We start from the raw sequence: 21,182 nt of genomic DNA, 5'->3' as shown, positions 1-21,182 counted from the left end.
CTTTCTACTACCTATCATCAAGTGGTCCTGGTACTACTCGCCTAGTCCTAGCAGGGTGCAGTCTCCCACCTGGTCTGGATCAGCAGTCTGCCTTAAGATTGTATTAGGCCAGAGAGGAAGTGCCTAACTCCTGCACCTCCTTATATAGGCTCCTGCAGGGTATTTTCCTATAGGCCAACCTTAAAGTGACAAAATCCTATTGACATTTTTATATTTAAATTTTATATTTTTTTATTAGCTTTTATGAATAGTGTTTCAGACTACAGACATACACCTTCTGTGGGAAACACCAGGTCCCAGGTACTCAAGATAATATATTCCATGTCTCTATAACATTGAATAATATAAATAACACTAGAGAGGTACATTTCCTGAAGAAAATGTGAGTGGTGCTTGCCGTGGCAAAACTCAGGCCCAAATCTGATTGGCTGTTGTTGCCCCGCCCCTTTTTTTCCTAATTGTGAACCACAGTCACTCAGTGACTAACATACCAAAGTTTGGGAATGCTGTCATTTAATGTGTAAAAATGGCAGCATTTCTATTTTTTTCTATTGAAAATCAATGAATGAAATTTGATTGGTTGTTGGTGGCTCCGCCCACTTTTTCTAAACTTGAAGTGGAAACCCCCAGCGACCACATTTGTGATATTCAAGGTCCCTGACATCAATACTGAGAGAATGGCAGCCTTCTTAATTTTTCCCATTAAAACCAATCAAAGAAATCTGATTGGTTGGTTTTGGCTCCACCCACTTTTCTTAATTTTAATCCCAGTCCCCCAGTGACCAACTGTGCCAACTTTGAGGAGGCTGCCATTAACCGTCTAAGAGCGGCAGCAGTTTAAAATTTTCCTATTTAATTGAATGGCTGAAATTTGATTGGCTGTTGTAGACTCCGCCCACTTTTTGTAAATTTTGGCTGCAGTCACCCAGTGACCCACGGTGCCAAGTTTGGGAGCTCTGGCTTTATTACTGTGAGAATTACAGCTGTTTACATTTTCTCATTGACGTCAATAGGGAAAATCTGATTGGTTGTTTGCGGCTCCGCTCACTTTTTTGGGTCCCCAAAATAGGACAGAAAAGTCACAACACCCCATTCCCGAATAAGCTGAACGGTTTGACACCTCATTCATGGGTCTGCGACAAACTAATTATTCGATAAATTCCCCATTATAAGTAATGGGGCAAATTTGGGGACCTCTCCTGCCCCGGGGGTAAAACTTATACCCTCGTGTGGGGTATCATCTGACACAGGTCGCAAACCTCTTCAAATGTGGTAAATTTAACGTTTCTACAAGATTCCCTCTCTGCGCTAGAATCCGTCAAAAGTTGGCCTCAATGTTAATCTATGGGACTTTTCGGGGTGGTTAATTGCCCCCGCAAGGGGCAATTAACCACCCACCCCTTAGAAAAGTCATACCACCCCATTCCCGATTAAGCCGCACGATTTGACACCTCATTCATGGGTCTAGGACAAACGGTGCGGGACTAGTTACGCGCCAAACTTTCATACGGAAGAAGAATAAAAATAAGTTTGCAAGATAACAGTAGTGATGCTTTGCTTCGCAAGCACCACTAATAAGTTTGCAAGATAACAGTAGTGATGCTTTGCTTCGCAAGCACCACTAATAATAAAGAATGAAGTTGTGGTAGACTTCTGTAGCACTGCTTCCAAAATCATATATTGTACTAAATGGCTATGGTATTAAAGAGGACCTGTCGCCTATTTTACGATATTGGTCAAGCAAAATAAACTTCTTTTTCACTACATAAATGATTTAAATCTTGTTTCTTGGAATTTGCAACCATAGCAAGCAGACACTTAGATGGTGAGGATGGAAGGGGAATGTGAGGAGGACAGTGATATCTAGCAAATGCAGAATGGAAAGTAAAAGTAATTAGCTGCCCGACTCGATGCCTAATGCATAGAGAGGGTGCAGGTAATATATGATTGACAGCTAATATTTTATATGTGTTCATAAAATGTATGGTGTTTTAATTAAAAAAATAATTTAGGTTTCATGTTTAATTTCAAAATTAATTGTATCGCTTTTTATCTCTGGGTGACTGGTCTCCTTTAAAGGGGACCTGTCACCCTAAGAAATAATTCCAAATCCTATATTATAATGTTAGTCAAGCAAAATAAACTTCATTTACACTACTTAATTTATTTTAATCTTGTTTCTTTGAGTCTTGTCATTCATAATTACAGCAAGCAGGCAGCCATTTTGTGAATACTGTTATGAAGGAAAACTTTGCATTATCCAAAATTGTATTCATGCGCTAGAATGGAGGACCTGATGCACATGCCCATGCACTGGTTACAAAATTAGATGATAAGAAAGGAGGGGGAATGTGTGGAGAGCAGTGACATCTAGGAAGTGCTGAATGGAAAGTGAAAGTAATTGCCGGCCCGCCTCTATGCCTTAGGGCAGGCAATATATGATTGCCAGCTGAGATTTTTAAATGTGTTTATAACAGGTATGAATGTTTTAATGAAAAAAATAATGTGGGTTTCATGTTCAATTTAAAAAGGACTTTTATTATACAGCTTTTTATGTCTGGGTGAAAGGTCCGCTTTAAGTAAATGAGATGGTATTACTCCCTGCTATTTTCAGCTTCCAAATTCAGTATTGTTTGACTTTTGGGTGGATATCTTAGATTCTCCTCTTGAGTATACAAAAGAAACATTTTAGTAAGATTCCCAATTAGACCCTTAGATACAATAATACATTTCCCCGTTCTTTATAGCGCCACTAGTTGGCTTGAGAGCTATACTGTAAATTAGATCTATTTAATAATATATGACCCAATCCGTTCTCTGTCATCACGACCAAACTGCTATATTCTTCCAAAAGAAAGAACAAAACAAAGAGTACCTGCTACTGTGATAAATGGGTGCTTAAAACAGAGCAATTCAGGTTGTCTTTTGCTGAAACACAGAATGAAAAACAGGCAAAGGTTAGTAGCATTTAAAGCAGCCACCAGACCAGGTATTGTTACAGTTAGTTTGCACCAGTGCATTTGATAAAACATTTTACAGATAAAGCAAAATCCTATGACCTTTTCCATTTGCAGTGTCATAAACCGTGTAAAGTACAATATTATTCTGTGAATTTGTATTCCATTCATGACTTTTAATACATTTCACCCTATTGCAGTAATTAGATGTATTCTGTGTATTCCCATACACTAGATGGCAGCATCTGTCTGTGCGTGTGTAGCTATATACAGTGTGTGTGTGTGTATATCTATCTATCTATCTATCTATCTATCTATCTATCTATCTATCTATATATATATATATATATATATATATATATATAAAATGACAATATGTCCTATTTTCTCATTTGAAGAGAAAACCACCCCTCCCCCCTTTTTCAGATAGTTAGAAATTGCAGTCATATGCAGTCGTGTGATAGAAATCACACATTTCTGCATTTTTCTGTAGAAAATAGAAATTTACAGGGCAGAAATGCTTTGAGACTGTAACAATACATGCAATGTGAAAGTGAAGGATACAGTGTGAGGCATTCATTGGCAATGAAACAGGTTATATCTTTATAGCTAATGTCTTAACCAAGGTTAGAGCCTACATACACCTTAGATGAATTCCCCTGTAGCACAATACAAAGCCCAACTTTTTTAATACATATATATTTGATTTTTGAGGAAGATGGAAATAGTAGCACACCTATGGTTGTAGCACACTTCATTGCAGTGCTATTTCTGACAAGTAAATTACCCTGGCAAGCCAAATTCCAGCTTGTTCAGATTCAGAGATCTTGATTTCTATACCCAGTGGTTGCTTGTCAGGTGTTTGTGTGGAAATGGTTCAGCTATGTCATCAAGTCAATATTTATATCCATCACTCACCCGTTCATAAAGGAGTTATATTTGCCATTAATGTAGCTGTAGTAGGTTTTGTTTAAAAGATGCCAGATGTATTGCAGTGTTAAATACACAATCTGCCTTAAAGGACAACTATACCTCCTACATGAATATTTAAGCAACAGATAGTTTACATCATATTAAAGATTCCAAACTGGAATATATATTTAAGTAAATATTATCATTACATCTTATCCATTGAGCTCCCATTTTATGATATTCTATGTGCTGCCTCATAGATCACCTGACCAGAAATACTGCAGCACTAACTGTAACAGGAAGAAGTGTGGTAGCAAAAGACAGAACTTTGTCCATTAATGTCCATGTGACCTAACATGTATGGTTTGCTTGTATGCACCGTGAATCGTAGGATCCCAAGGGGGAGGCCCGTATATGTTACTGCTTATAAAGTATATAATTATGAAAATGGTTTCATTACATTAGGATTTTACATATGAACTTCTTTATGCAATATATTTTTAGACACCTACTATGTTCTGGTTATAGTTTTTCTTTAAGCAGGTTTATCCAATTTTGGAATTTAGTCCAAAATCGTAATTATACTGTATACTTACTTTAATATTGGGAGCTGTTGTAATGAAGGTTGCAAATGTATACTGTATATGGCCATGAATAGTTCAGTTCCATTTAGCAACAACCTTTAGGCTAAGGCCACACTAGGCGATAGCGCGGCGATTTGACTCGCGGCGACTTTTCGCCGCGACTTTTAAGCCGCAATCACTGTGGAAACTTTTGCGCTGGCGTCTATGGGGAATCGCGAAAAATCGCCAGCGTAAAAACACACGCGGCGATCTTTTTTCTATTGTCGCTCGAAATCGCCTAGCGAGGCAATTTCGAGCGACAGTAGAGAAAAGATCGCCGCGCTATCGCCTAGTGTGGCCTTAGCCTAAGGTATCAACTGCAGTGAAGGCATATGGATTTGAGCTGTGTAAATGTATGCTTATTGTTTTTATAGGAATTGTGCTATAAGCAGAGATGTTTGTTTTTTTAGATGTTTCTTTGAGGATATTATACAAATCCTTAGATTCCCTCCAGCTATTGTAACCTAGAACAACCAGCCAGCAGGCAGAATTTTGTGAAAACTGCTTTCAGGGGCTCTCTGTATTTTTCCTCCTTTTATACTACAGCAGCCTGTGAAAAAAATGTTAAATACAATAGTACCACCAGATAAACACAACACTTAGGGGCAGATTTATCAAGGGTCGAATTTCGAAGTACAAAAAACTTCGAAATTCGACCATCGAATTAAAAAACTTTGAATTCGATGTTTTTACAGCAAATTTGACAATCCTGCGGTCAAATAAAAATCGTTCGATCAAACGATTAAATCGTTTGAATCAGAGGATTTGAACGATTTTAGCGTACGATCGAAGGATTTTTATTCGAGGTGTAAAGACTTAGAAGAATGGTCTAGAAGGTCCCCATAGGCTAACATAGCACTTCGGCAGGTTTATGTTGGCGAAGTATTGAAGTCAAAGTTTTTTTAAAGAGACAGTACTTCGATTATCGAATGGCCGAATATTCGAACGATTTTTACTTCGAATCGAAGTCGAAGTAAATTCGAAGTTGTAGTATCCTATTGGATGGTCGAAGTATCCAAAAATTTTTTAATTTTTTTCATTTGAAAATTCAATCGAATTCACTTTGACCCTTGATAAATCTGCCCCTTACAGTATTACAGGATCTAGGTCCGCCAATTTCTTTTTGCCTGTTAAACTAACCTAGAAACAAGAGAAACAATATCAATTCTATGCATAAATTGGGCAACTGTATATATTTCAAATATCTGAAATATACATATGAAATATACATAATGTTTTTATTATCACAACATAAGGCTAGCCTGCTAGTGCTTTTGGGGGTTTCATTGTCTACAATTATCTACATCAAAACTTCCTAGAAAAGGTTCTCCTCAACTGTATTATAGTCATTGGCAATTTGAGAAGTGCCACCATATAAAATATACTTGCAAAGATTGTGTGTGAAGCCAATTGTCTTGTAAGGGAACTTTACAGACAATAGTAGAGAAGAAGATCTTTAAGTCCCTGTCAGCATGACATGATTCATATCATCACTTCAGGGTGGCTATGCTTTAAAAATCAATGCTAGCTGAAAAATGCACAGACCATCTCCTTGAATATTACCCAGTGAGTACATCTTTCATATGTCCAGTGCGAAAGCAATATACAGCATTCATGCAGACACTTTTAATAGTTTGTTGTCGTTACACTGTTTAAATCCTAGTGATTAACTACATTTTTATAAAATAAAATATGCCTTTTCAGTATAATGAAGTATTTGGGCACACTATTGCTCTGTCCAGGATTGTTCAAATACACCTTTTCAATAATACCTGTAAGTGTGTATGATCACAGTTCCCAAAAACAGTGTCCAATAAAAGCTTGCATTTTAAAGAGTGTTAAAAATTAATTTGTGAATAATCACCACTGAGCCTTTATCAGGACACTTAATTTGCTTTTGTCCTTTCTTCTGGTATAATAACTGTTTCAGATGTTGTCTCAAATGTTGTGTCTCTGATGCATTAAGTCACAAAAGTTTGTTCTTGTTGACTTCTATAATGCTTGTCAACTGGGACACTCTTTTTTTCCTGTAAAACCCCTGGCCTTAAGCATTCCGGATAGCAGGTCCCATACCTGTAATACCGTTGCATTGCACACATTACTATGCTGTTTCACAAGTACTCTCAATTATGTGGACTGTATTGCAACATATCACCTCAGGGGCTATTTACTAAAATCCATTTTGTTCTCATTATTTTATTAAAACAACCTCGGGCAAACTCCCATCCACAATTTAACCATCTTTATCAATAAAATAATTTGTTAAATCTAGTGCGGGAAAAGACTCTTTCAAATCTCGATAAACTACTGAAAAAAAGGAAATTTACAAATTCTTCGGATTATCGCCCAAAAACCACACATTTTTTGGAAACTCAGTGCAAATCATGATATCTTCCAACTGTAAAAGGGACAGCTGCAATTGACTTTTACATGACCTCGTCAGGTTTGAAATGGAGTATTATTTGATTTGGGCTTTTAGCAACCTCAGGGTTGTAGGTTTTTTTTCTAGGAAATTTTCCCCTTTCAAACTCTGAATTTAGTAAATAATCCCCCTCGTGTGCATCATCCTCATGAGCTTGGTGTTAAGGTCTGAAATGCCATTCTTCAGCAAGATCTTTCTGTTTTACTTTGCTAGGAAAGGCAACAGTAGACTGAACTGACACAGTAGTGGAAAAAAATAAATATATATTAAAATCCAATTTTCTTTATCAAAGAGTGATTCACTGCATTACACATCAAACTGCTATTCACTGGTTGCTGTAGGAACAAAGTCTATTCAAAAAACATATGAACATCGACACTTCTGTATAATAGGTATTCTTCATTTGCTTCAATCAGGGGTCCTGCCATTTTATGTAATTCTTAATGCTTTTCTTGTCTCGTTTAGTCTAAAAATTAGCTATGCATGTTCGTAGTGACACCATTGTGAATAAGAAAACGCATAAAATCTACATGCTTAAGGCTATTCTGCAATTTACAATGTGAGAGGTTTCTTAAAAAAATCCATCAGAGTACAATGTGAGTATGTATGCATTCCTAGCATACTAACTACCTTATGTGCCCACAAGGCAATTAACTATAGAATTTATTCAGATGGCCGCTTGTTTCACTTTTATTTTGTTGCCGGACTTTAGAGCAACGCAAGTTGTTGCCTTAGATCTTCTATCGATGCAATAATATTAATAATCATAATAATGATAGAAATCTTAGGGGGTTATTTATTAGAGTTTGAATGCCAAAAATTCCAAAAATTTTTGTTTTTTAATATAAAATCCAAATTGTTAGTGGGATTTATTAAAACCCAATGCTGCAAAAAGTCCAAATCCAAAAAATCCGGCATTTCAGACCTGCAGAGGTTGTATATAAGTCAATAAGAGAGGTCCCTGTTCTGTTTGGAAGTTTCTGTAGTCTGTGCTGGAATTAGACTGAAAATCCAACTATTTCAGGTAGGGATGCACTGAATCCAGGATTCGGTTCGGGATTTGGTTCGGGATTCAGTTTGGGATTCAGTCTTTTTTAGCAGGATTTGGATTCGACCGAATCCTTCTGCCCGTCCGAATCCCCTTCCGAATCCTAATGTGCATATGCAAATTAGGGGTGGGGAGGGAAATCGCTTGACTTTTTGCCACAAAACAAGAAAGTAAAAAATGTTTTCCCCTTCCCACGGTTCGGATTTGGTTCGGCATTCGGACTAAACTTTTGTGAAGGATTCATGGGGTTCGGCTGAATCCAAAATAGTGGATTCGGTGCATCCCTAATTTCCGGATTTTCGGGCAAAAATTTGAAACTTTTTAACTTTTCAGGAAAAAAGCCTGAAAAAAATCGAGCAATTTGGGAAAAAAATCTGAAAAAATCATACGATTCGGATTTGTCCCAGATCCAATTAAATAGTGCTTTTTTAATAATAAATAAGGTCAAATTGTAGATTCTAGTTTGGTCAGACTTTTAAAAATAAAATACTCATCCTGTATTGTCATAACATTTACATAGGTGTTCTTTTGACGTTAGCTGGAGGCAAGTTTGGGCCCTATTTACTGTGTAATTGTAAATTTTCTGGCAAAATGTTTACATTGGTTCAGTTGGTGGTTGTTCCAGTGCAGTGCAATCAGAAAAAAAAACAGGAAAACTTCCCCCACAAGTTGCATTTTTAAATATATCTTCTTGTACTGAATATAATGCTAGTTAGGAGAAAGGGGCTTAAAAACATCACAATGCCCAGCATGTTTTCCCAGCATAATTAAATGTTTCCCAGCATTTATATGACACATTGTTTATTTGGCTGCAGAAATAAGGCCATGCTGAGGTTGCCACTCTTGCCTTTTGCTTTAGTTATGTAGCTACTAGGCAAGCTCAATGGCACTACAAGAAACATCTAGAACCGTTTCTTTACAGCTTACTCAGAGCAGGCGTGAATACAGGACTTCCTGAGGAAACATAATGCTGATGTTATCAAACTTGTAGGATTCTTTCTTTTTTGAAAATTTTAACTCACATAATGTTAAAATTTTCATAACCGATATCTATGTTTTAACATTTTAATATATCTTTTAATATTTCAACATGTTATCTTAACAATGACTATACTAATTACACCAACCTACAAATATGCAAATACTCAAAATTTTAGGCATCAAACCGAGTAAAACAAAACTAAAAAAAATTCAGACAGGCGGAGATTTTATACCAGTACCGATGAAATGTATTGGATATACAGAACTCACAAGTCTGCAAATTATTTGAATAATGGCACTGCAACAAAATACTGATTGCCTAGCAAGTGACTTTCTTATATTTCTTATATTTCTAATATTCCTTTCTTATATTTTAAAGAGCTGGATGCTTATCCCTCCTGGCTTTTACACAGGAGAGCCACATAATGGCTGGTATTTTAGTTCATATTGTTTATTTATTGATTGGTAGTGTAATAGCCACTGGGAGAGTAATCTTACTAAAGCCTTCATTATTCTGTATCAGTGCCAAATTCTGTGTTTGAACTGTTCACCTAGAAGTAACTTAATCTTATCCATTTCTTGCAAGATGAGATCTGTAAATAGGCACCATAAGAAAATCTTATGAATGCTATGAATAGTATGATGTCTGTAGCTTCAATAGAGTATATTTCGGCACCATCTGTTGTCTTTGTACAAACCATATGTAGCAGTATGTAATGATGTTTATTTTTTGCCTTCTACTGCTCTTAATAAATGAAAAGGGGGTGTGTAACTAGAATTATGAATTATGAAATAAAAAGTATTTTAGAGCCATAGAGCACTAAACAACAGAATGAACAGGTATTTTTTCTGAAAATAAAGGTTAAAGTGTTCATGTTACATGACAGCAAAATAACCTTAGAATTCCTGGTGCTGTTGACTCTCCATAGGGCAATGACACTTTTATGTCTTCGGAATATGATTACTTGTAGTCCTACTACTGGATTAGATTTAAAGGCCTGTAAAATTTACAGGTAACACAAATAAACCAATGAGCAAGTTACTTTGCATAAACGTCAACAAGGAAAGGTCAAATAATGATAATATAATTTTTTTCTAGTAGTGGTTTCATCATAAATGCTGGCTATGGAGAGTAGGGATACTGTCAGCACTAAATAACTGCAATGTAAAACTTTGTCAGTTGGGTTCTTTTATAATTAGCTGAGGATGAGTAGAATATAACAATGCTTTATTAGCAGTCTCATGCAGCCATTACATAACAGTAAGCAACTAACACCACAAGCTGTATAGAAAGTATGCACAGTATAAGTCTTGAACACAGTGACATCCACAGGCCATATAAACACCACATATTCCCCCTATAGTAGGAAAGCATTTGGACAACTATAATAAACAGCAACAATTAAACTGTATGCATGTTAAAACAATATTATATACATTCTTCACATCACAAAGTCCTTGGTCCATGCAGGTTCACTTTCTTCAGGCCTATTGCAGTTGACATAAGGAGTAGGAAAATGTCTTTCATTAAATGGAGCTTCTCCAAAGTCATATCTAACAGGAGCAAGATGACTTGCATTCCATATGCGTCCATCAGACAGTTCATATGTGTATGGTCCTTGCTGGAGTCTCACTTCAAGTGGTGTAGTAAATATATATTGTCCTTGTTTCAGTATTCCTGGATTATTAATTCTTAAGATCCGGGCTGAACGTGTACTTCTCTTGCACCACATGTGTGGCAGGCACTGGTGCTGAAGTAATGAGACCATCAACTAATTGTAGGTTTAATGCAGCAAAGAGATCCCTTCCAAGTATAGCAGTACCCTTATTCACAATGTAAAAGTCAGATTTTGCAGTATTTAATTCAAATTGTACAGTCACTGGCAAGCAACCAAGCACAGGGATTTGATCCTTTAAGTAACTAACCATTCTCAAGGCATGTGCAACAAGCGGATCTTTTGCAAAGTATTTCAAGAAAATATCCTTTAGTAGTATAGAAACAGCTGAACCTGCATCAAGCATCAGGTTAATGGAGTGTCCCTTGTCAGCAGAAGCAGTATTGACACTGTACCAGCTTTATCTACACTTAATACTGTAACATTTGTAGAAGTGACTTCATGAACATCTTTAGCAGAACTACAGCAGATCTTAGCAAAATGTCCTACCTTTTTGCATTTGCGGCACTGTACAGCTTTTGCAGGACATGTAACATACTGTAATTTGCAGTGTGTTGTGTTGAAACACAGCAAAAGCAGTATTCTGTTATTTGTATTTGCTGCACAGTTTTGCAGTGAATCCCTTTCCTTAGCACTGTATTTTGCCTGTGACTGTGTATTATTAGGCCACAATGTTGAACTCACAATCTGTACATTCCCAGCAGTTCCCTGACTGAGAGTTTTAGCCTCTGCCACTGCTGTTTCAATTTGTGAAATTGTGTTTTTTCCACTATTTGGTCTCTTAGAATTTCATCTGTTAGATTCCCTAACTCACAGGTAACAATTAGCTCTCTAAAAGCTGCTACAAATTGTACTATGGATTCGCCATTACGTTGTCCATGTTGGCGTAATTTATAAGTTTACCACATTTACTCTTGGCATGAAAAAGTTCTTTATATCAGTACGAGCAGTTTCATAAGTCTCATCAGGTAATGTATAGATACGCTGTCCTACTGCTCCCAGGCAGTGAATAAGTAAAGCACGCTTTCTAGCAGCAGAAATCTCCCTTTGGCTAGCAGCAATTTTCAAACATATGGATCTAAGCAGTAAAAGGTATGGTAGGCTCACCAGGGTTTGGGAGAAAAGGTGCAGGCTGCTGCAAAGGTAGAAGAGACATCTTGTCGCCAATATGAGCACAGTGACATCTACACGCCATTTGTATAAACACCACAACAATCAGTATCTCTTGCTCCTTCTCTTCTATCTAACTACGTGTTTCATTTAGTATTTTTTTTGTGTTTTCAGAATGGGTGTTGCTTCCGCTTTATTCCATAACTATCTTTGCCAATGGACCTTTGATAGGGAATGGTTCTGGATTAATGCTATTCAAAGTAATCAGTTTATTAAAAACATTTTCCTGGAATCTATACCAATTTTGCCAAATCTATTTACATCTATCTCTACTGTATGCACTGTTCTTTACTCTTTATAAATATAATGTGATGATAATGATGTGAAATAGCATTATGGTTATGGTTATGTGTGCTAGTCAGAATCTGGTTACAGCACATAATTAGTCTAGATGGCTGTTCATACAAAATGTGCACAAAATAACATTAACACCTTTACAATTGACAGTTTCATTTTTAAGCGGACCTGTCAGCTACACATAAAAGCTACATAATTAAAGTCCTTCACAAATTAAACATGGAATTCAACATTTTTTTTTTAATTTTAACATCCATACCTGTTATAAAGGTGTTTAAATATCTGAGCTGTCAATCATATATTGCCTGCCCCACCTCTATGCCTGAGGCTTTCACTTTCCATTCAGCAATTCCTGGATGCCACTGCCCTCCTTACATTTCCCATTCCTTCTCACAAATTCTATAATTTTATAGGACACTGCACATGGGCATTAGGTCCCCCAATCTGGTGCATACACAAGATTTTGGGGTGATACACAATTTGTCTTAAAGGAACAGTAATACAAAAAAATGTAAATGTTTTAAAATAATGAAAATATCATGTAGTGTTGCCCTGCGCTGGTAAAACTGATTTGTTTGCATCAGAAACACTATTATGGTTCATATAAACAAGCTGCTGAGTAGCAATGGCAGAAATTGAAAAAAGGCTATATGGCACAGGATAAATAGTGGATAACAAATAACACTGCTGTAAGCCCCATTGCTACACAGCAGCTTATTTCTACAAACAATAGTATTGTTTCTGAAGCAAACACATCTAGTGCAACACTGCATTATATTTTTATTACTTTAGAACAATTTCATTTTTTGATGTAACTGGTCCTTTAAGAATAGTGACCACAAAATGGCACCTGCCTGCTTGCTGTGATTGTGTAATTCCAAGACTGAAGGAAGCAACATTTAACTAATATAGTGTAAGTAAAGTTTATTCTGCTCAACTAACATGATAGAAAATAGTTTGGAATTATTTTTTAAGATGACATGCCCCCTTTAAGACTCCTGGCACTTGGTTCCTACCCATTATGGCTCTTAGTTTTGGAGCACTCTTATGTGACTGCAAGTGCAAATCTCCTTGTTGTGCCCACAATTCAGTGTTTTGTTCCCAGAATTTCAGTGTAATTATGGGCAACCACTCAGCAGGGTGTGTTACATGTGTACTTGCAAAGAGGTCTGCAAGTAAGTCATAATCGCAGATTTTCATTCCATGGCTCTGTTAATTCCAGCAACCATGTAGCTTTCACCTTATAAGGTAAACAGTATCAAAATGAGATCGACCAGCATTTGTCTGCATGACATGTATTGAGATGCATGGATGTATGCATTTACTTTTGCAGGTAGCACTTATAATAGAAAATTTTCCCCCACTTACCATCGGACTCTTGGTTAAATGAGGGGTGAGGGGGAAATATGATATCTCACAGTGGTGGGAATGCACTTTTTGTTAAGACAATCAGTACACAAAACAATCGGTATTGATAAAAATCTCCATGAGTATCTATAGTAAAGTAATATCTATATCTGTGCTTGGTAAAAATGAAGTAGCCTGACTTAACCCTTTACAACCAGGGTCAATATATGTCTTCACTGACCTCTGAACAGAAAATGAAGGCCTATGCAAATAACAAATAATCTCTATAGGTAACTGTAATTGGCATTATACCTGCCAAGAAACAATATATCTTATTAGCTTGCATGTTCCATTTTCCTTGCAGTGTTTTACTTACAAATTCAATATAACACAATACTGTAGCTTATGTTTCATACAGGATTAGGGTTCATCGGCCTAGAAAGTATATTAGTGGACACTGCTCAAGTCAGTAGTTAAATTACAAGGGAATTTACTGTCATGGTAACTGCTTTGAAGCTGAGTGCATATTTTATTGATCAAACATCATTTTAAGAGATGATGCTGCTTAGAAAATTCAGCTTATTGGGAACAAACATTTATTCTGTGAACCTTGTGCTCTGAAGCATGAAATATACCTTTGCTAGAAAAAGAAAGGCACAAACTGTAGAGGATTATAAATCATAAGGTACTGCTGTGCATTCCATTGACTTTAGTCTTTAGCGGGGTTATTGAACAGAAGGACAATAAGCTGGGTCGTTCCTTAGAAACTGAGTTAAATCCATAATGTAGTGGTTAATAGACCAAGTTGTACAATGCAATAAAGTTTTACTATACTCGTGACTAAAGTTGTCTCTCGAGTGCTCAAATAAAATTAGGCCCTCTAAAATGTTTTATTAGTTTCAGTCACAGTGGTCAGGAGAGCAAATTACCAAAGTGATTTTTGTTTTTCTTCAGATGTCACGCAAAAATAGCTAAGAGCAAATTAATAACCAATGGCATATTTTTTGTGCCTGTTATCTTTTTCTCTAAATATATTTACCTCAGTTTTATGCTCAAGTGGCGCATCAGACTCATTTTTGTCTCACAAAACCCATTTTATGGAAATAATAGTCCTTTCAATATATCTACATAAAGCACATTAGTATTCAAACCACTTGTATTGTAAAGCCATGTGGAATACCAAGGAACAATTCCCTGTGTATGGGAAAGAGGAAAATAGTAGCCAAGGGAAAGCAAAATATGAAATCAATGAGATGAAAACTGTTATTACTTCTGTCTCTGTCTTCAAAACTCCACTCATTAAAATACAGTTTTTTTACATCTGCCCACATTTCAGAAGCACAACACACACCATGCGCACTTATTTGAAACACCATTTTTCTTGTCTTCCCACTTGTACTGTGCTTGAGTGCCATTTGGAAACTGACCAATACCATTGTTATTTCTGCGACTCCAGCTATTGTACTGATGGATTGGGATATGGCCGAGATGTTATTTTGCTGAGGAAGTTATACAGAAATAGACTGAAGCACTGAAATATCTCACAGTCAAAACATTATTTTAAATGCCATGTAGCATGCTACAGTATGTTATATAGGATGCATGCACAGCTGTATTGAACTTAAGATTGTGGTTTTCGGGCTTATTTATTTTATGGCCCCCTTCTGAGGCATCCTCTTAGCTCAGAACAAGGTTACACATACTATATGTGAAAACAATACTTAATTACAAACAAAAGATGCTGCCGGCACCCTAAGTCAAATGAAGGTGGGAACCAGCCCCTCTCGTTTTTTGAGTCAAAGATCTAACACCTTCAGCAGAATAACCTGCCTTGGAGTGCTGGTACCTTCTTTTGTTTGCAGCACTTGGTGAAGTGCCAGATGATTGTGCACCAGGCAGTGTTTCACTTAAGTCCCAGGTGTGCTTGTGAACAACTTTGACTAAAAATTATTTTAAAATCAACTTCATTACAATAGTATCTATGACATAAAATAAGTGTTTAATCAAAATCTTGCCAAGATGGGTTCCCAGTCCCATACTTTCACAACCACTGCCTTGAGGTGTCAACATCCTCTTCTCTTATGTTGTGTCACTTTATAAGTAAAGCTGGTCATATACTGGTCTGGGCTCACCGGGGTCGCCACACCCCCCCCCTGGCCCCAAACTCCCCCTCTGCCATCGCGCAGGCCCTCACAATCCTATCCTATGCCACCCCACCACAAATCCCCCTGAGCACTCTGCCCCCCCCCCTGCCCTGCCAGCTCGTACCTTCTTCAACACACGTTATTTCTTCAGGCGGCAGGGGGGGAGGTCAGGAAGGAGTAAGGCTCTGCCAGCAGTGAGTGGGTCTGGGCTGATGGGGCCCATGAGGGCTATGGGTCTACTGGGTTATTTATGTCCAATGGCCCAGTCCAACCCTGAACCAAGTATCTGCACATAAATGATGCATTGGCAGATGAGAAAGTGAAGATGAACTATACTCCTGCTCTACCTATAATATGTACAATTTGCTAAAATAATAACAACAATAAAACTGAAGCCATAACATGACTGGCCAATAATGCTATCCATTACTCCAGTGGGCTGACATACAGTGAATCTTGTTTGCTTGTCTATGGCTGCGAATTGTGCATTTCAGAGAGCAGGACAAAGCCCTCACTCAGGGTCTGTATTTGTAGCTACCTATAGTTTTTGGGTTTTTTTTTGCATCCATAAGGAAAAAGTAGACATTAAATCTCCCTTAAGAGATTGTGGGTAGAGGCATGAAGGGTCATTTAATGCTATGCTAGAATGGATAAAAAATGTTGTTATATTGATGCTATTCAGTGTTTACAATAAAAGAACCATGTACTTGCACCCAACCACATTTATAAGCATCATTATGTCCACTCTACCTCTTTCCTGCATCATTTGCAATTGTAGAGGGTACCATTTTCTGCCGGTATGGCTGCAATCATACTGGAGTTGTTGGAGAAATGCAGGAGAAACATGGTGAAAGATACCTTCATGTTTCTCCTTACTCACAAAAACTAGAACTATGGTTCTTCTGCTGTTCAACAGAAGCTACTAGGATCGGTCATTAACTAAAGACTATATAGCATTCATAAAAGCAATGGCTCCATTGCTACAGTGACAGAGGTTATGCATACACATTTCTTGACTTAAGTCAAGAAATTAAGGGGGTACAATAATACCATAAAATTTACTTTTTTAATAACTAGATTTTTGTACACACTAATTTACTTGGCTCCCAGGCATCTTCCTGTCATTTAAACAAGTCACACATGCTGGATCTAGGCCTTTATTAGCCAGCTAGACTTTACATGTTCTGCCAAGCTGACAGTGTTGCACTCAATTTTCCATCTGTGACTACCTTTCCATGTGTAACCAACAGTATATTGGATCTTTTATACATAATCCTAAAATATACAAATTGCTATAATATAAATGATAAACCACTGCTGACCTGCCAATGGACTGCAAGTATAAATAGACACATAACTCAGAAAAATCACTACATCATTCATGCACAAAAGTCACTACACCTTGTTGTAAGCACAAATATAAATATTTTACATGATAATAGCATCTCTTTCATGGCAAACACATCAATTAAATATTCTAATGTTTTTGGCATTCCTGTACCTGCTGAAATACTTGACAGAATACTAAATAGCCTTGAGGCCTGATAGTAGTATAGTACTTTTCTTTGTAGGTTATTTCATGGGAATGAAATCAATTTGCATCTCTGCATCTACATCTAGCAAAGAGACTTATTCGTATTCATAGGTGTATTTTCAGCTCCTGTATGAGAACAGCACATCTAGAAAGATATTGTGCTAATGAAAAGTAAATGTAATGCCAGACAGAAAATGTATACACCAATAACTGGCTATTCAGCTTTATAGCTAGATACATTATTAATGACGTGTTTTAGTACTGATTAACATTATGTTTCAGTTTGAAACCAACCAATGTTTAATAATTGTTTGCATTTTAGAGTTATCTGATAGTTGTTGGTTAGTAGTTGGCATAACATGACAGCATGCATTTTTTAAATTCCAAAGTGATTACAAAATAAAGACTTGAGGCTGGTTTCCATGATACAATCTAATCATCTCCTGTGTGCAGCAAATCTCTGGATCAATATTCCCTGTGTTCAAAATGCGTAGGTGTTAGTGATATTGATAGCATTAATACTGCTCCTTGCAATTAGTTACTATTGTCTGTTGACACAATAAACACCGCAGTTATGATTATGACCTAATATTCCATAGCCGTTACCGATTATTTTTTGTTGTTGTATACAGTGTTTTAAGCTAATTTGAAAGTGACATGATTGTTATACATAATTATTATTATTAGTGATGATTATGGCCTAATATTCAATAGCCTTTGCAGCTAGCACCACCAAAAGATTCTGTTTGTTGTTTACAGTGTTTCAAGCTATATTGAAAATGTAGAACAAATCCAAATGATACAGGTATGGGATCTGTTATCCAGAATGCTTGGACCTGGGATTTTCTGGATAATGGATCTTTCCGTTATTTGGATGTTCATACCTTAGGTCTAGTAGAAAATTATGTAAACAATAAATAAACCTAATAGGCTGATTTTGCTTCCAATAAAGATGAGAGAATTATATCTTAGCTGGAATCAAGTACAAGCAGCTACTGTTTTTTTTTTTTTAAATTATTTTTATTTCTGGAAAATTCTGACATTTGCGTACAATATAGTATGCTAACATTTAGCAACAAGAATATAGAATACAATCGTTTATCCATTTATAAAGTACAGGTAGAGCACGGTTGTACAACTGTAGGTCGAAATCCGTGTCAGTTCCACAGTATATAACCTTCGCAGTTGATGCTACTGAGATATAACATGCACGATACGTTATGACCATATCACTTAAACAATCCTATATTCATATTTATTTAGTTACAAACATCTTTTAGAAAAGTATGCATATAAATTAACATTTGAAACCTAAACCTTAAACAAAACACATCTTGTTTCTAAACCAGGGGTGTGGAGACTTGTAACTGGATAGTTGAGCAAGATGATCATCTGTCTGAGATTATAATCTTGAAAGTTATACTGCAAGGAGTTGGGCGGGGGATCTATCCCCAAATCTATATAATATCCATGGATGCCAGATCTTTCGAACCAGCTGGAGTTTGTCAGTTGCTATTCCTGTTAGCTTTTTGTTTATAAAAAAATCCAGTCTATCTTGTTTTTAAACATTACAAAGTTAACAGTAGAAGATTTCCAAGATTTAGCTATCGTTTGTCTAGCTGCCAGGAACATGTGGTTCAACAGTTTTCTCTTAAGTTTCGGCACCCCTTTCGGGGGAGCTCCTAGCAATGCCTCGTATGGGTTCTTACGAAGATTAATTTGTAACACTGAGTAAATTAGTTGATATACCCGCCTCCAGAATCTTACTACCCTGGGGCATAACCACCATATATGAGCCATTGTCCCTGGTGCACTGCAGCCCCTAAAGCAGTGGTTATTGGATAGATGGTGCATTTTTGCCAGTCTCGCGGGTGTTAAGTACCAGAGCATTAGCACTTTATAACCAGCTTCCAACATTATTATATTGCTTGAACTATGTTTCAAGTTGTCCCACACTCGGATATGGTGATTCCCAATTCCTGCTCCCACGCTTTAATATATGGGAAGTTAGTGGGCTCATTCGCTGACAACATGTTCCTATACAAGAGAGAGACTGCTTTAGGAGGAGGGGATTCATTTAAACACCAACGTTCAAAGTATGTCTGGGGAACTGTGGCTGGATCCCTTCGATCCCAACAGGACTTAACCCAGTGTAGTAGTTGGGATGCCCTGAACATTTCATCAGTAGGCATGTTATGTGTTTCTATAAGAAAGGCTTGCGTGTATGGACCCCTAACGCAGAGAAGATTAGCTACCCTTGATATTTTTTTGGAGACCCACCATTTGAAGGGATCACCACGAATCCCAGGGATAAAGTGGGGATTGCCCATAATCGGAGCTGCCGGGGTGTGTGGTGACGCCAAAGAACAAGTCTTCACATTTTGATCCCAAATGGCTAGCGTGTGTGAGAGGCATCTTCCATGATTCCTTTTTCTCTGTTATAATAAAACAGCTACTGTTTTATTATAACAGAGAAAAAGGAAATCATTTCTAAAAATTTGGATTATTTGATTATAAAGGAGTCTATAGGAGATGGCCTTTCCGCAATTCGGAGATTTGTGGCTAATGGGTTTCCGGATAACGGATCCCATATCTGTACTTAAAAATTGAAATTCGAAGATTTTTTGTGTAATTAAAATAAAGAAAACCTATAAACCTCAAAAACTTCAAACCAAAAAAAAGATTTTACAATCGCTAAAGGACTGCTCTTAGATGGCACAGTTTTATTTTAATGTTTTTCCATTTGATATATTACAGATTTTGATGGTTTAGAGTGGGCATCCCAACCTTTTTTCACCCTTGTGCATCATTCAGATGTAAAAAGAGTTGGGAAGCAGCACAAGCATGCAAAATGTTACTGGGTGGTGCAAAATAATTGCTGCGATTGGCTATTGGTAGCCTATATGTGGACTGGGGGCTCTCTTTTGCAATACACCTGATTTTTATGCAACCAAAACTTTTATCCATGGCAGGAATTGAAAAATATTATTAGTGATGATTATAAGCTTTGAGGTCACTGGGGGCAACATCCAAAGGGTTGGTAAGCAATATGTTGTTCACAAGCAATTGGTTGGGGATTACTGGTATAGAGTAATTAGTAAAATACGTGTTCATAAAGGAAAACTATACCCCCAAAATGAATACTTAAGCAACATGGCTCATGTGACCTAACATGTATGGTTTGTTTGTGTGCACTGTGAATCCTAGGATCCCAAGGGGTGGCCTTTATTTTTTAAAATGGAAATCTTCTATTTAATATTACCCAATGGCGCATACTACTACAAAAAGTACATTATTATGAAAATATTTTATTTACATGAAGAAAAGATTTACATATGAGTTGCAATATAAAATATACAGAGACCTACATTGTTTGGGGTATAGTTTTCCTTCAAGCTCTAAAAAATAGAATTCTGCAATAAAAAGACAAATGTTTATAAATCGCCCCTAATTTGATCTCAAAGTTGTATTTAACATTATTTCATTAAATAGCACTATATACCCATGCTCAAAAAAGAATCCATGCCTATATTAGTAGCTATAGAAGAAAGTGGTTGGGCACTTAAGGAGTCATACTATGGGGCAGGATTATTTATTTTTGTGTCAAATGAATATAACCCATAGGTTATACTTAGCACTGGTCTGAAATCTTTACTGTGTTATGAGATAAAAAGCAATAGATGTTACCTATTTTACATGAAGCATTATTATTTTTTTTTACCCCTTTACAGGATGTGTTAAATAACTTGGGATCTTGTGAATTAGATGAGGACGATCTCATGCTTGATTTGGAGTTTACAGAAGAGCAGAATCTCCGAAGAGGTAATGAACTGTGATATATGAAATGCAAACTACTGTATCATCTCTGCTCTAAGGGTTATGCATTTTCATTACAAAGAATGAATGAAGCACTTCTAATAAATGGGCTGGTTTCATATCACTCATTTTGCTGGGTGACTGACTTTTAACCTTGTAGTCAAACACTGGCAATCAACAGTAAGCTGTAGACCTTTACAAATATATATTGTATTTTACATACATGATAAATAAATAAATATAATAGTTACATTT

The 21,182-nt window shown here is 36.7% G+C and overlaps 1 protein-coding gene across 1 annotated transcript in view; it reads left to right on the top strand.

Moving 5' to 3' along the window:
* LOC108706752 (serine-rich coiled-coil domain-containing protein 1-like) overlaps positions 1–21,182 on the top strand; it is a 558,012-nt gene that overhangs the window by 183,681 nt on the left and 353,149 nt on the right. The window contains 1 exon segment of the mRNA XM_041579683.1: positions 20,843–20,933. Within this exon segment, the coding sequence (XP_041435617.1) occupies positions 20,843–20,933 (91 nt within the window).

Source organism: Xenopus laevis, chromosome 1S (genome assembly GCF_017654675.1).
Source record: "Xenopus laevis strain J_2021 chromosome 1S, Xenopus_laevis_v10.1, whole genome shotgun sequence".
In the NCBI taxonomy this organism is placed as follows: domain Eukaryota; kingdom Metazoa; phylum Chordata; class Amphibia; order Anura; family Pipidae; genus Xenopus; species Xenopus laevis.
This window is presented reverse-complemented; position numbering and strand designations above follow the sequence as displayed.